The sequence below is a fragment of the Cornus florida genome, unplaced genomic scaffold (assembly GCF_030987335.1).
Source record: "Cornus florida cultivar Cherokee Brave unplaced genomic scaffold, ASM3098733v1 CherokeeBrave_3.0.0_Hap2_Chr09, whole genome shotgun sequence".
NCBI lineage: Eukaryota > Viridiplantae > Streptophyta > Magnoliopsida > Cornales > Cornaceae > Cornus > Cornus florida.
In genome coordinates, this window is record NW_026775579.1 from 75,024,473 (window position 1) to 75,041,730 (window position 17,258).

General features: G+C 41.0%; 1 protein-coding gene across 1 annotated transcript; it reads right to left on the reverse strand.

The window, feature by feature from the left end:
• Positions 1 to 14,408: 14,408 nt before the first annotated feature.
• LOC132272883 (uncharacterized) lies at positions 14,409 to 15,675 on the reverse strand. The gene is made up of 4 exons (XM_059773960.1): positions 15,517 to 15,675; positions 14,980 to 15,444; positions 14,546 to 14,883; positions 14,409 to 14,415 (listed from the first exon to the last, which is right to left on the reverse strand). The coding sequence occupies exons 1-4, from the start codon at positions 15,673 to 15,675 to the stop codon at positions 14,409 to 14,411; spliced, it is 969 nt and encodes a 322-aa protein (XP_059629943.1).
• Between the last annotated feature and the right edge of the window lie 1,583 nt (positions 15,676 to 17,258).

Consider the following 17,258-nt stretch of genomic DNA (forward strand, 5'->3'; position numbering starts at 1 on the left):
GAAATTTTCCATAATGATAACACCTTAAAATTGCATTAATATTATAGTATTAGTAGGTATTATTACATTTATATTGTATTAATTTTCATATTATATATATATAAATATAAGAAAATGTTAAATATTTTCTTGGTTAAAACAACATAATAATGCATAAAAATATAAAATTAGATTTTTTTCATCATATTGTTTATTATTACATGTTTTATTTTGCGAAAAATTGGAGGAATGTGCAAGTGTTGGAGTATCAAGGTGATCCAATGGTCAAGATTATTCAAGAAGAGTTTTAAAAGAGGATTAGATCAAAGAGTTTTCAACACAAGGAAATTCATTTTGTGTCATTACATAAAGTAAAACAACTCTTATATTCAATTAAGGAAACAACTTTGAGCAGAAAGTTCTAGACCCACTTCATTGTTTTTCGCATGCCTTTTCACTCGAAATTTGGAATCGCGCAAACTCAGCGACTCTACAAACAAGACTTAACGCCCGTCATTGTTGTCTGTAACAGCAATTTTGTGAATCGTACTACAAACAAGGCAACGCTACAAGTCAACGCAAATATGAAAAGCTGATTTGGGAAGATTTCCTTTTTCGGAATTTTTTATTTTTATTTTTCCATATAGAAAACCCTACCTCATATATATCTATATATGAGAGAGACGTCCAGCAGAGAGAATAATCTTTTTTATCATCCATAATACTTTTTTTTATATGATCAAGACATGATTATTTGATTTGATGATTTAATTGTAGATATTTTATTAATTAATTAATTAATGGTATAGTTAGGGTTATTTAATGTTAGGGTAAATTATATAGACACCTTCTGAAGTTAGATCATTTTTCAACTAAATGAATATTTTGATTTTAATTTCACTTACACCCAATCATGCAAATGAATCTTTTCATTCTTAATTTTTTAATACAAAATATATATAATCTTATATGACAAAAGACCCCTATCCTACTCCACACCACGGCCACCATCTCTGGCTCCTCAACCATAACAACTGTTATTCCCAACTCCACATCCACCACTACATACTAGCTTACATCCACCACCACATATCCCAAACCACTGCGGAAAGGAAAGTTGTAATACTCCTAATTTTAAAAGGATAGTCTCGGTATTTATTTAGTTATTTTTATTGTAATTTTTTAATTATTTAATTAATTATTTGACGAATTGTTTATGTGTTTAATTGAATTAAGTGTTACTTGATTAATTGGCTACTTATCTATGTGTTATTTGTATTTTGTCTAGGTGTTATTTGTATTATTTGTTTAATTAGATTGTGTGCTTAAATGATGTATTTGATTAATTGTAATTAATTGTAAATTAAATGATTAAATGTTTTATTTTATTTTATTTTATGGTTATGGTTAGTGGTAATGGGCTAACTAATTGGGTCCCATGAACTACTTGAATAGAAGGTTGGATGGGTATGGATAATTACCCGTGGATAGTTGTATATGTATATATGTATATATATATATATATATATATATATATATATATATATCTGTATAAAAAGGAAAGTAATTTATTAATATTATAGTAACTTTAGTATTAATAAATAATCTGATGCATATATTTTATATATTTATATAATAAGGATATACTTATATTTTATACGTAACATATTTTAAGTTACCTTTTTAATATTATAGTAACTTTAGTATAAATAAATAATCTGATGTATATATTTTATTTATTTAATGAGGATACAGATAGATTATATATGTAACATGTTTTAAGTTACTTTTTAATATTATGGTAACTTTAGTATAAATAAATAATCTGATGTATATATTTTATTTATTTAATGAGGATATAGATAGATTATATACATAACATGTTTTAAGTTACCTTTTAATATTATGGTAACTTTAGTATTAATAAATAATCTAATGTATATATTTTATTTAATTAATAAGGATATACATAGATTATATACGTAACATATTTTAAGTTATTTTTTTAATATTTTCATTTTTTATTAAGTTGACTTGGATTGGAAAAAGGAATAGGGTTATTATTTAGCCTATAAATACACAACTATAGGTTGAAAAATGAGTGAAAATATATCACGTAATATATTCTAGATTCCTTTTAGAGAGAAGATCAAGGAAGAAGAAGTTTAACTTTCCGTCCGAAAGTTTAAGGCAAGTTCTTCTTCTATCTCTTTCCCTTTGATTCGTATTTCTGTACATGCCTAGGAAATTCCAGGATTTATTAAACACATAAAATTAAATAATTATGCATATTTAATTGGATTAGAACATAAGTTTTATGAAATTGGTTTATATCTGTTCTTGTGTTATGAATTGATAAATGCATGATTTTGATTTGATTTCCGGTGTGAATTTTTATATATTTAAATTATGTATTTTTCATATCTGTGGAATGATGGAACGTAGAAACATGCCTAGGATTCCTGAACATTAAATAGGAACTAGGTTTGGGTTTAAATAAATTTAAATAGACTCAATCATAATGATGCTTGCTATTTGAATGTTTTAAACAAATAAATGGATTTAATCTTTTAAAATATTTTAGCAATTGAGATTAAATGTGTAGGATGAATTTGATATAGAGAATCCTTATTTAACGGTATAATAAAATATCATCATGTATAAGATTCAGTTTGTGTAGGACATATGATATAGGAAGTTTAAAGAAATAATAAGTCATTCCTATTATGTGATATCATATTTATCATAGTTATTTATGGAATGTTTGATGTATTTCCTTAATTGTTACATCAATTGTTGGATTGTGTGATTTAATGCATCGGTATGGGACGGTGACATTCTAGGGATGGATTAACTTATCAGTTAAGTCCTACCTATTTTATAAGGGAATGGATTAACTAAAATGTTAAGTCCTACTTATATTTAAGTCAGGTCAGCTGAACAAGTTGAATGACTTATGGAGGATTAATTTATTATATAAGGGAATGGATTAACTAAAATGTTAAGTCCTACTTATATTCAAGTCAGGTCAGCTGAACAAGTTGAATGACTTATGGAGGATTAATTTATACTGGATAGGATGGTTACTAGATTATATATATATAAGTATGGTGCCATGATATGAGCTTGAGTCTCAGGATCAATGGTTAGGGCGCGTATATCGCCAGGGATGTGTAGCTAGATATAGTGTAGTTGTGTACCCTGGTAGGTCTAGGTACTCATGCCCACTATATGTGCATTTTGCATGTTGCCTACTATTCAGGTTGAGACAACCCTATAGTCTAGTGAAGTTCCTTTAGTGTGTATATATATATATACGGACTACTAGTTACTGTTGGATTGACTAAGATGTATACGTGTATCGAATCTCTGCTTGGACTGTAGTAGAGTAGAACTTGTTTGTGGGCCTGACCCACAATTATTTTTCAGGTATTCGTCACGAGTAGAGGTTGTTCGTGTTGAGCGGGGATCAGTCTACTTCATTCTTCCGATGCTACATAGGAGTTCCTTTATGATTCAGTTTCCTGTTTTAGATTACTGTCATTTGTTTAGTTTGGATTTTCTAGGGGTCCACACAGTATAGATTCCCGAGTTGTATTTTGGAGGATCAGTTGTATCAGAAGAGTTTATTAATTAATGAAAATATATTATGAGGTTTATTATTAGATTATCATTTTAGTTTCTTGTCAGCATTTTATTTATTCTTCTTTATTCTTTTGTACTCTGTGTTCGTTTATTATCAATTTGTTTTGATATCCTCGGGTATTCGGGCGTGGGCCTGGCCAACCCGCATTCGGAAATTCGGGAGTATCACAAAAGTCGATTGCAAAGAATTGAAGGCGAAGTCGATTGTGGAAGGCGACACTGAAGAGCAAGTTGATATCGGAGGCGGATGTCGGATTACAACCTCTACGATGTCGCAATCAATATATCTCGGCGTCGAGACATCGAATTACAGGCTTATAGCCTCAACATCGTTGTAATCGGCAGCAAAAATCCGCGTCTCGTGCTCTGACGGGAAGGCCGTACCCAACCCTTGTAAGCTCTCCAACATTGCGTTGTTCATCACCATTGTCAGTGCCGAAACCCTCGACCGTGACTTTCTGGCCTAAGCATATAGAAGTGCTACCTTTATTAATCTCTGGACCCTGGTTTAAAGAATGTCCTCCCGATATTACTAATGAAATTGCAGATTGAGGCATCAATAAGTCCATCAACAAGGGTGGAATTCCCTCTTACCAATATATTCTTATCATTTCTCTTTGTGTGCAAACCCCTCCTTAGCAGCATCAGACCCAATTCCTCAAATCAAAGGTAATGGCAGCAAGTACGCCAAGCAAAAAATGCGTACTTGGACTATTTGCTATCCTTTTTCTTTTCTCGGCTTTTGAAGTTTTTATACTTAGGTATGAACTGAGGCCACCTTAAACTAGATGAGGTTTACATAAGCCTTGTTGATGCGAAAATCCTTGCGACTCGGAATGACGGCATTTACCTGCAAAACCAAAGGACGTCAGCTCGAATGGCACTGCCAACCAAGGACCCTCATACGATCAAGTTAGTACTTGTAATCGTATCACATAATAATTATATATATTCTATTTAGTGGTTTTTTCTCGTCCCTTCTTTAACGACTTGGTGCGCTATTTATGGCTATCAGTTGGAATTAAATTGGTTTCGCCGATGTCGATGGTTGAGGTCTCCCTTATCATCCGCTTGTTCTAGATCAGAGGAGATTCGTTTGTTGCCAGATTTATCGGGGATATGATTTACTCATTTGACTTTCTTAAATTGTGCCAAGGTTATCTTTATCCTATTGAACCACACTACCACCATAGCCACAAAACAAGGCAATTATAAAGGATAAGTCCACGAAAGTGAAAAACTTTGACTCCCTTATTAAAGGGCAAACATATAAAGTTTGGGCAAAACATCCCCTTATTTAAGGGGCGAGTTGGGTAAAGCTCGTAAAAAATAACCCTTTATTAAAAGGGCGGGCTGAGTGAAGCTCGAAATTATTATTTCCCTTATCAATAGGGTATGCTGAGTGAAACTTGAACATATTACAAACCCCTTACCAAAGGAGTAAGAACAACTACTTCCCTTATTAAAGGGGTCAAGAGATCATTAATGGTCAAACAGATCTAAATACGACTCTAGAAAGAAAAAATAGTTCCAACACTAGAAGTTAGATCATAAAGGTACAACCCTTGGTTATCATAAATCAAGGCTTGGTTATCCAAAACCAAGGCCTAGTCAACCAAGACTTGACCTAACGATAGAGACAACTAAGTGTTGACCAGCCGCCTGACCTCTTCGACTTTCGAACGATGATATTTTCATTGGATAAGAATGATAGTATTTCATTATCAAGGATAATGAAAGATGATATGGTTCAACAGGGTAAAAATAACCTTGACACAATTTAAGAAAGTCAAAGGAGTAAATCATATCCCCGACAAATCTGGCAACAAACGGATCTCCTCTAATCTCGCATAAGTAGATAATAAGGGGGACCTCAACTATCGACATCAGCGGAACCAATTTGATTCCAATTGACAGCCATAAATAGGGCACCAAGCCGTTAAAGAAGGAACGAGAAAAAACCCCTAAACAGATATATATAATTATTATGTGATACGATTACAAGTACTAACTTGATCGTCGGAGGGTCCTCAGCTGGCACCCCACCAGTGCCATTCGAGGTGACGTCCTTTGGTTTTGCAGGTAAACGCTGTCATTCCGAGTCGTGAGGATTTTTCCATCAACAGCTAGCGCCGTCTGTGGGAAGGATTAGTTCTCTGAAGAAATAATAATTCTGACATGACTTGGCACGGACGACAAGACGAAAGTTTCCGATCATGGAAACCATCCCAAAGTCATCGGTTAACAACAGGTTTCTATATTCTTATATAAAGATGGGTCTCTACATCATGATTACCCGTCCATCATATTAGGGGCAAAACGAGGGGTTGCGTGATATCACCCAGTGTACGATGATAATAATCAAAATTTGGCACGTCGACCCAGGCAGTCTAATGTGGTGTTTTCTATCTAGCGATGCTTAGTCCCCTCACTACTGAGGTTAGGTCATCTAAGACCAAACTCTATCTCATATTTGGCAGAAGCCAACTACCAAGGCTTGATCATTGAAGACTAAGGCCTGGTCCTTCTGCGCCTACATAAATGAGTAGGTCTCCACCCATTAAGAAGATCACTACCAACAAGGGGGTCTTCACCTACTAGTAAAGCCTCTACCATTGAGGATGTCTCTAGCAACATAATCTCATTACTTTATCTGTTCGTGTAATCAGGGTGGACTTCTACACCTAAGAATGAATCGAGGCTTTCAGATCTAAGGAGGTCCAATCTCCCTCAAGATCCCATGTCCAATAAGGTCTGTATTTCCAAGGAGGTTCCTAAGTTAAGGGCGATCTTTGGACCCAACAAGGTACTAGCCACTAGACCATCATTTGTCAGTCATTGGGTACCACGCCCCCATCCACCAGGCATCAAGCCAGTCACTGGACACCAAGCCTCCACCTACTAGACAACAGTGGTCACCTCTCTTCCCTTACATGAATTGCTTATTGACTTCAGAATTTTGGATTGATAATCTATTGCAAGTTAATTTTCAGTAATTATTTCTAACACAATCTAATATTTTTATAAAACTGTAAATTGTTGCAACACCAGGCACCTTGTCCACTATATAAACGTCTATAGAATGGGTCATCACCGAAGATCCCACCATCGGGGGCAGAATAGTGGATCACACGATATCAATCATTGATCTACATATGATGACAAGGTTTAGAAGATTGAAGTACCAACCTTGGTACATCGAGCTAGTAGGGTTTCTAGTCTCTCTCCTTTAGCAACCTCTCGGGGGCACTAGTCGTCCAAGACCAGTGCCCGATCCTCCGAAACCATAACCTGGTAAGTCTCTACACATTGGGAAGGACTTTAAGTCCAGTGAAGTTTCTACAATCAATGAGTTCACCGTGTCCAAGGTGGTCCCATGAGGTTTTTAACCATCAAGCACCAATGATGATCTTTTCTTCCAGGAACCAAGCTTAGTCACATGCACTTCAAATTTGACCGGTCACTACCACCATAGCCACAAAGTAAGGCAAGCATAAAGGATAAGTCCCTGAAAGTGAAAAACTTTGATTCCCTTATTAAAGGGCAAACATATAAAGTTTGGGCAAAACATCCCCTTATTAAAGGGGCGAGCTGGGTGAGGCTCGTAAAAAATAACCCTTTATTAAAAGGGCGGCTGAGTGAAGCTTGAAATTAGTATTTCCCTTATCAATAGGGCATACTGAGTGAAGCTTGAACATATTACAAACCCCTTACCAAAGGAGTAAGAACAACTACTTCCCTTATTAAAGTGGTCAAGACATCAATGGTCAAACAGATCTAAATACGACTCTAGAAAGAGAAAATAGTTCCAACACCAGAAGTTAGATCATATGGGTACAACCCTTGGTTATCATAAATCAAGGCTTGGTTATCCGAAACCAAGGCCTAGTCAACCAAGACTTGACCTAATGATAGAGGCAACTAAGTGTTGACCAGCCGCCAGACCTCTTCGACTTTCGAACGATAATATTTCCATTGGATAAGAATGATAGTATTTCATTATCAAGAATAATGAAAGATGACGTGGTTCAACAGGATAAGGATAACCTTGGCACAATTTGAGAAAGTCAAAGGAGTAAATCATATCCCTGACAAATCTAGCAATAAATGGATCTCCTCTGATCTCCCACAAGCAGATGATAAGGGAGACCTCAACCATCAACATCAGCGAAACCAATTTGATTCCAATCGACTGCTAAAGATGCAAGAAATACACCCTTATCTATTTCTCTAGAATTCTTACACTTCAATAGAATCAAAAATCCCCCTTCTTGTCTACCCCTCATGGTCTATTTATAGACCAATACAAATATTCTCACTAACTGATTACATTGGGCCTCTATTCAAGGGTTTTCTTCCTTTTGGGCCTGACTTTCCAATGGGCTTGATCTTCCTCAGTGGATCCTCCAAGTTCGGCCTATTCCGTGGTGCTTTTGCATGGGCCATACTTCAATTGTTCGACCCGATCTCATGCCAGCGAGCTATAACTGGCCCATGCCACTTACTACGTCCTCAACTGCCCACATAATTACTCCCTATTAATTAGGGGGTAATTATTAGAGGCTGCTAATCATGACCTGACGGCTCGAGAAGATTACGTGGGAGAATGGACGGTTAGATTTGGGGGTCGGCGTTTGGAGATTAAAAAAAAACTCCTCACTTTCCTGACTCCTCGGCCCTCGGGCCCACCTTGTCTTTATAAGCCTCATAGATGTTCCATCGATTCTCTTTACCGTCTCCATCTCACTTTCTGTTGTTCGAATCTTCTCCGGCGATTTCTTGCAAAAGATCCTCCTTCCAGCGACCTCGCAGTACTCTTTGCCGTTCTCACTTTCTGAGGTTAGTTTCATTTGCATTTTTCTTTTGGAAGACCTCTCTCTCTTCCTTAAAATCTTCATTCATTCTCACCATGACTGTAGATCTAGATGTTCTTTGCATGAAACTTCACTTCCCTGACAATGTACAAATTAGAAATTACCCCAAAGAGGTGAATATTAGAACCGGTGCTGGCCTTCTTCCCGGCGAAGTTCTGTTTTCACTCCTTCATCTTAATCTCCTTAGGTTCCCCTTGCATCCCTTCTTTTGCTATGTTTTCAACAAACTAAAACTCTCCCCTCTGCAAGTAAACCTAAATTTCCTTAGGATTTTGTCTGTTATGCTACTTCTGATCTGTGACAGAGGTCTAGATTTGGACCTCATAGATCTTCTCCTCTGTTACAAGGTTAGCAAGATCAGAACTGATGAACCATTTTACCACTTTGTCCCCATTGAGAGGAGGTCCATCTGCACAGATAAAATCAAATCCGAGAAGGGTTAGGGGAGCCTGGTTCCCTCCAGCTGCGGAGGATTTCCCTATCCCAAGCGCTTTTGGAGAGTGCTCTGTCTCTTCTTACAAGAAATACAAAACCCATAAGAGTGACTGTCCTTGCGAGATTTTCATTCCCCATTTTTGTACTTTCTTGTGCCGTTCCTTAGGCATTCCTTGTGATGATTTGAGCTACGGTGTGTGCAGGGATAGGGATAACTACCTGAAGCAGTACGTTCTGAACAACGTTCCCTCCTGCTCGGACCTCCTCACTTCAGACAACCTCCTCGTTCTCTCAGCCTTCCGCAAGACAATGAGTCAACTCCAGATCCCTTCATTCGGCAAGAAGAAAACTGCCCCCAGGCCTGTTATCACCCCTGCAGCAAATTCTTCACCAACTTCAGCATCTTCCTCTGCTACCCTTTCTGATACCACTCCTTCCACCGATCCGACCGTGACGGCTACTGACCCGGTTACCAACACAGCGACCGCCAGTCCAAACGTGACCCCCTCTGTTAATAATCTTCCCGGCTCTACTACTGCTTCCGCACGGGAAAAGGCAAGAGGAAAAAAGCACCAGCCTGATAGTGCCCTCAGCATCGATGATGTTCCTTCGTCACAGAGGGTCAAGCCCTCTAGGCCGAATGTGATATCTCTAGCAAAGCCCCCTCAAACTAGGCCCCCTACCCCTTCTGGGCATGCCTCCGCTTCAGGAACAGCACCATGGAACCCTCGCTTCATTCGAACAGACGGATTATCTGTAAAACCGAACGAGACTATGTTCAAGGATAGTCAGACCGCTATGGCATACTACAGGAGCATGTGGACTCCCAAGGACATTAAGGCAGCCAAGGGTCTGTCTCAGAGGGAAGTGTTCAGCCGATTTCCCTTATCTGCCATGGAGGTAACTTCTGCCTCTTAGTCAATAAGTCTTTATACAGTCTTTACACTTAGTTTCTTCTAACCATCTGCTCGGCTTAACCAGTTGTCCTATATATCTCTACAGACCCTGTACAGGATGATGGCTATGCAGAAGTAGGTTAAGCTTGTGAACGACAAGGCTCGTGCGCTCTCTGACAGCCTTAATGCAGCGAACAAGGAGAAGGATTCTTTGGCTGCTCAGAAAACCGGGTTGATGGTTCAGCTTAGTAAGGTTGAAAAGGAGAGGGACTCGCTGAGGAAGGAGACCGACTCTCTTCAGGATGAGAGGAATGCATTGCAGCTCGAAAAGAGCGTCTGGCATACCGAGCGGGAATCCCTTAAAACTGAAAAGGAAGAACTTCTACGCCTTCTGAGTGATGAGCAATCCGCTCGGATGGCCTTTGAGAAAAGGGCTTTGGACGAGCGCAATGCTTTACTCGACACCATTAGTAGGGTAAACGGTGGTATGCTAGCTCTGCATGCTCGGTTTTCTAGAGTTAGGGCCCTCAGATATGCTCAGGGGTTCCGAGAGGGTTATGCCGATCGTGTTTCAGATGAGGGTCAGACTGGTTCTACCCCTGATGATGTTGACAAAGAACTGGAGATTGACCCTCCGGGTACTTATGCCGATCTAGACTCCACCACTGCTAAGGGCATATTTGATGAGTGCCAAGAGATTGCCTCTTCCCGGATCACTCCTACTTCTTCTGCTGCTCTGACTTTGGACATTCTTCCTCTGTCCACCGTGACTCCATCTGTTACTACTGCTAAAGATAACCCTCAGCCGAATGATTCTTCCAATGTTATTGAGGGTAGGACTCAACAGAACGATTCTGTCATTCACCTCGACTCTCTTCCTCGTGAGGATGGTGATACCAACAATAATGAGGAGATCGTTCAGCACCATCAAGAGGCTGACGAGGCAAACGCTTCTTAGTTAGAACCTTTTTGATGTATTGACTTTCCTTCTTTTGTATTTCTGCCATCTGTATACCTCATCATTTTTGTAACTCTTTAAACATTATTATTAATGAGATGGCCGACTTCTGATCAAACTCTTTCTGTAAATACTTTGTTTCAACAATCTGATCTGGTTCTTCCCTATATGTCAGTGGTTTGCTTTCAGCTAATTTTTTGGCGTTCGGCTCATAGTGTCAGCTGCCACTTATTTTGCTGAGTGGTTGGCGCTTGGGTAGAACGCCACTTGCCACTTTCATTCTTTTACTTGTTTTGGCAAGTTTTTGGCGTTCGGCTAATAGCGCCAGCTGCCACTTACTTTGCTTAGGTGCTTGGCGCTCAGCTAGAATGCCACTTGCCATTTGGCCTTTTACTTCTTAGCAAATGTTTGGCGTTCGGTTCATAGTGCCAGCTGCCACTTACTTTGCTTAGGTGCCTGGTGCTCGGCTAGAATGCCACTTGCCACTTGGCCTTTTATTTCTTGGCAAGTATTTGGCATTCGGCTCATAGTGCCAGCTGCCACTTACTTTGCTTAGGTGCCTGGCGCTCGGCTAGAATGCCACTTGCCACTTGGCCTTTTATTTCTTGGCAAGTGTTTGGCGTTCGGCTCATAGTGCCAGCTGCCACTTACTTTGCTTAGATGCCTAGCGCTCAGCTAGAATGCCACTTGCCACTTGGCCTTTTATTTCTTGGCAAGTGTTTGGCGTTCGGCTCATAGTGCCAGCTGCCACTTACTTTGCTTAGGCGCCTGGCGCTCGGCTAGAATGCCACTTGCCACTTGGCTTTGCCATTTTTACTTTCTCAACCTCTTAAAAAGGAATATTATTTTTATAAATCTAAAAAACTTGTACATTCACCTGCATTCAATTGAAAATGAACAAAATTCAATATTGAAATTCAACTTTTTATTGATAATACCTCTTCAGAGAAATAACATTCCAAGGCTTGTTAACCAGCCTTCCGGCCATGGTCTCTAAGGTATATGCCCCCTTTCCTATGGCTTCTGCAATTCTGTATGGACCTTCCCGTGGTGGCATCATCTTTTTGACTTTCCCTACCTTCTTTTTCGAAACCAGATTACCCCGTCTAAAGTTTGTTATGGCTATTCGCAAGCGTCTACTGGTAGGATGCGAGCCTAACCGCCGCTGCATCTCTTTTTTCCTCCAACAAATCGAGGTTAAACCTCAACATACTGTCATTATGCTCTCGGTTCCATGCCAAGCTTCGAACAGTCGGAACCAAGTACTCGACTGGTATAACTACCTCGGTACCATACGTCATGGTGAATGGGCTTTCTCTGGTTGGTCGCCTTGGAGTCGTTCTGTAAGCCCATAGGACGTTCGGTAGTTCATCTAACCGTTTTCCTTTCTTTTCTTCAAGCTTCTTCTTGATACAAGCAAAGATTGTTCTATTTGTGATTTCCGCCTGTCCATTGGCCTGGGGGTGACTTACTGCTGCCAGCTTTTGATTAATTCTATATTCCTCCAACAACCCTCTTACTTGCTTACTGTCAAGGTTGGTCCCATTATCCAAGACGATTGACCTCGGAACACCAAACCGGCAAATAATATTACTCCAAATGAATCGTCTCACATGAGTTTGAGTAACGCTCGGGTAGGGCTCTGCTTCCACCCACTTAGTAAATTAATCTGTAGCTAGCAACACATACTTGTTCTGAGCTTTTGCAGTTGGTAGAGGACCAACTATATCCATCCCCCACTATGCGAAAGGCTATGGTGTGGCCATTACGTGCAAGTCCTCAGGTGGTTGGTGAATCAGTGGTCCGAACCTTTGGCACTTATCACACCTTCTGGACAATTCCTCCGCATCTCCTGACATGCTCAGCCATAAGTACCCTTGCGTCATTGCTTTGTGCGCTAAAGATTTCCCCCCTGAGTGGTTTCCGCATACACCTTCATGAATAGCTCGTAGTATCTACCGAGCCTCTGTGGGGGTGACGCACTTTAAGTACGGTCCGGAAAAAGATCTTCTGTACAACTGGTTATGCACTACGGCGTACTTCGCAGCATTCGCTTTGATTTTCCTAGCCTCATCTCTTTGCTCAGGCAGAGTACCATCCCGGATGCAAGTTATAATCGGATCAACCCAGTTTGGCTCATATGGAATAACATTCACTTGCCAAGGATCTGAACCCGAAGGTTCTTCAAAAATGGATGGCTGGTTTAATATTCCTACTGGAATCACCCTTGCCAATGTTTCTCCCGAACCCGAGGCACTACATGCTAGCCTATCGGCATCCTCGTTATGGTCCCTCGGAATTTGAATGAATTCAATTTTTTCAAAATTTTTGGCCTCCCGCATAACAGCAGAATGATATGCTTCCATCGTTTCATCCTTGGTTTCATATTCGCCATTCACCTGCCGAACGATTAACTGCGAGTCACTAAAAACAGTCAAATTCCTGACCTTCAACTCCTTGGCAAGCGTAATTCCGGCCAGCAATGCTTCATACTCCGCCTCATTGTTCGTGCCTCCGAATTCAAGCCGAAGTGCTTGACTTAATGATGTACCTTCTGGCGTTTGTAGTTTGATCCCAATGCCTGCACCCATCTGATTTGAGGATCTATCGACGAAGAGTTTCCATAAGCAACCACGAAGGTCTTCCTCCATGTCCTCTGAATCACATTCTAGTAAAAAATCTGCCACCGCTTGCCCTTTGACTGCTGTTCTGGGTTCGTATGTGATATCAAATAAGCTTAACTCTATGGCCCACTTCGTCATTCTTCCTGAGAGATCTGGTTTGTGCAGGATTATTCTGATAGGGAAAGTGGTTAGAACGATGATAGGATGGGATTCAAAATAATGTCTGAGCTTTCTTTTCGCATGCACTAGCGAGAGTATCACCCGCTCTGCCTTTGAATAATGTCTTTCGGCCTCAGTCATTGTCTTGCTAACGTAGAACACTAGATATTGCTTCCCTTCTGCATAGCGGATCAAAACTCCACTTGTCGCGATACTGGATACTCCGAGATATAAAAATAATTTTTCGCCCAGTTCTGGGGCTGACAGGACCGGAAGGTTCTGTATATACCTTTTCATAGCAGTTAACGCTAGGCGCTGTTCATCCCCCCAAACTTGTCTGTCGTGGCTTCGTATTATGTCAAAAAATGGTTTGCAGTGATCTGACAATTTGGAAATGAACCGGCTCAATGCAGCGATCCGTCCCTTAAGTGTTTGCACTTCTTTGACTGTTGTTGGTTCGGCATTCTTAGTCAGAGCTTCTGCTTGGGCAGGGCTTGCCTTGATGCCTCTGAGATTAACCACGTGCCCCAGGAATTGGACAGAACTTACACCGAATGAGCACTTGGTTGGATTGAGCTTCATTCTATATTGCCTCAACACATCAAATACATCTCGTAGATGTTTCACATGGTCAACTTTCTTCTTACTTTTTACCACCATGTCATCAATGTAAGCTTCCACCGTCTTCCCTATTTGTCCTTTAAAAATTTTGCTAATAAGTCTTTGGTAAGTTGCTCCGGCGTTCTTCAGTCCGAATGGCATGACTTTGTAGCAATACGTCCCGCGTTCGGTAACGAAAGAAGTTTTTTCTTCATCAGCAGGGTCCATGGGGATCTGATTATAACCTGAATAAGCATCTAAAAAGGTCAAACGCTCATACCAGTAGTTGCATCCACCATTTGATCAATCTTTGGCAGCGGGAAGCTATCCTTCGGACAGGCTTTGTTTAAATTGGTGAAATCAATGCACACTCGCCATTTCCTATTTTTCTTCTGCACAACGACAACATTTGATAACCAGTCAGGGTAGTACACTTCTCTTACAAACCCCGCATCAAGCAACTTGTCAACCTCCTCAGAAATGATCCGGTTGCGCTCGGGAGTAAACCGTCGCTGCTTCTGCTTTACAGGTTTTGCATTGGGATTAACGTTCAAAGAGTGACAAGATACGGAAGGATCAATCCTTGGCATGTCTAGGTGACTCCACGCAAACACGTCTGCGTTTTGAGATAAGAAATTAATTAACTCCTGCTTCTCCTCCTCAGCGAGTCGTCCCCCCACTCTGGTTGTTCGTTCCGGTCGGAACTGATCGATCTGCACATCAAACAGGGGTTCTTCAGTCAAGTCCACTGGCTCCTCCTCCCCATTCTACTTGGAGGGAGGCTCTTGTAATTGCTATCTCGGACTTGCTGAACGAATAGGAGCTTTCCCTTTTCCGGCATGTTTCAGCGTTACTGAATAACATTCTTTTGCTGCAACCTGGTCCGCATGAATGTCAATCACTTTGGTCCCGTCTGGCCCCAGGTATCTCATCACCTGATGCAAAGTGGAAGGAACACCTTGAACTCTGTGGATCCACCCTCTGCCCATCAGAAGATTGTAAAAGGGATAGATTTCAACAACCACAAAGGTTTCCATCAGAACCCTCTCGGCAGCATGTACCGCTACCTCCACCGTACCAATAGGCTCCACTCGTTTTTCATCAAACCCTAGTAAAGGATTTCCGGTGGATTTCAGCCGATCCCGTTTGATCTTGAGCCGATCAAATGTGTCCCTTGGCATAATGTTCGCACTATTTCCAGGATCAATCAGAATTCTGTGCACCAAGCATTGGGCCACTGTCAAACTTACGACCAACGGGTCCTCATGAGGGATCTGAACACGCAATAGATCTGTTCCGTCAAACTTTATCTACATTGATGCGCTCTGTTGGTGCAGAGTGTTTACACTGCCTATCCTTCTCTTCATCTGTGCCTGGCGAATGCATGTTCGAAGCAGTTCATCTGACTCTTCAACAGGCTCTGGCCGACCGTGAATTGCATTGATTATTCGAACTGGTTGCGTGTTGTGAGAATTTGACTTCTGATTCCTCTTCACGTGCTCCATTGGTCAGTTTTATTGCACCGCTGGGCCTTGAATATAACTTGCGAACTCCCCTCTGGCTATCAGCATCTCTACCTGTCTCCTTAGGTTCCTGCATTCGTTAGTCTGATGGCCAAAGTCAGAATGAAATGCACAGTGCTTAGACTGATCCCTCTGTTCGAAGGGTTGTCTGATTGGTAAAGGAGGTCGGAACTTATCTTTATTTTCTTAGTACAGTCTTGCTAAGGTAACTTTCAATGGAGTAACCAGCTCTTCCTCTCTGGCCCTCTTCTCAGATTTCCACGAGGAGCGCTGCGGCTGAACCTGCTTTTGCCTGATCTTTGCTTTGGTCTTTTCTTCCGTGGATATGACGGATGTCTTCCGAGCATTTACCGCCTCTTCTTCTTCCAAGCGTACAAATCCATCGGCTCTTTCATTAAGTTCATCTATAGTTTTCGGCGTGTTCACCACCAGGCTTGTGTGGAATGGGGTGCCATGGGTCATGGCCAGTATAAATGCTTGAACTGCCGTTGAAGGGTGACATTCAATCACCATACTCTTGGTAAGGTTAAACCTGGTTAGGAAAGCATGGAGACGCTTATCAGCATGCTGCTTCATTGTAAATAGGCTCGAAATATCCTTCGCTAGACGCTTATTTCCGTAATATTGGCTTATGAACTGATCACACAAGCTTCGGAAACTATCCACTGAGCCCCTCGGCAGGTTCTTGAACCAATTTTGAGCTGGTCCAGCTAGACTTGTAGGAAAGCACTTACACATTAAAGAGTCATTCTCAGTGTTCAGAGCCATTTTCAACTGGATGTGATACACATGATCGATCGGATCGTTCATTCCGTCGAACAGAATAAAAACAGGCATGGAAAATTTCCTCGGACTCGGAGCATTCAGAATCTCATCGGTGAACGGTGAATCAACCATTCGAGCTGCTGAACGGAGTGCTTCATTTTCCCTTTGGAACCCTGCGGTTGCTTTTTGGTCTATAGACCTCCTCTCTGAGCTGTGATAGTCGAACGTCGTCATAGAAGGCCGATAAGTCGGATCGAATGATCTATCCTCAGCAAAGTCTCTGCGCCATAGAGGCATAGCTTTGTGACGATCCAACTCTATTGCTTCACCTCGGCTGAGCGTTTCTTGATGTGGATCAAAAGTCATTGCTTCGTTTCGCCTGATTTGCTCACACCGTGGATCCACGTGAGTCGATCCTTCACGATCATCAATACGACGAAGATTTAGCGGCAAACCGTCTCTCCGGATTTCCTCGCAGTGAGGATCTATCAGATTGTTTTCGACCTCCTCGCCGTGATGTGCCACATCAGTATGTGCAGCTTCTTCTCCTACCGGGAGTGGTCGCGGAATTACTGGAGCTTCTTGACGCTGCATTTCAGTCCTTAAATCTGCATTTTCTCTCCGGAGAGCTTCGATCATGCTCATCAACTCATCAAGTTTCACCTACTGGACGTTCCCTACCGTATTGGAGTTCTTACCCCCTATCATGATTCCGGATCGAAGCAAAGGCATCAATTACGAACACCGAAACAGATCTGAGCGTCACCGATGCAAATTCCGTTAGATCTGGGCTCAACTTC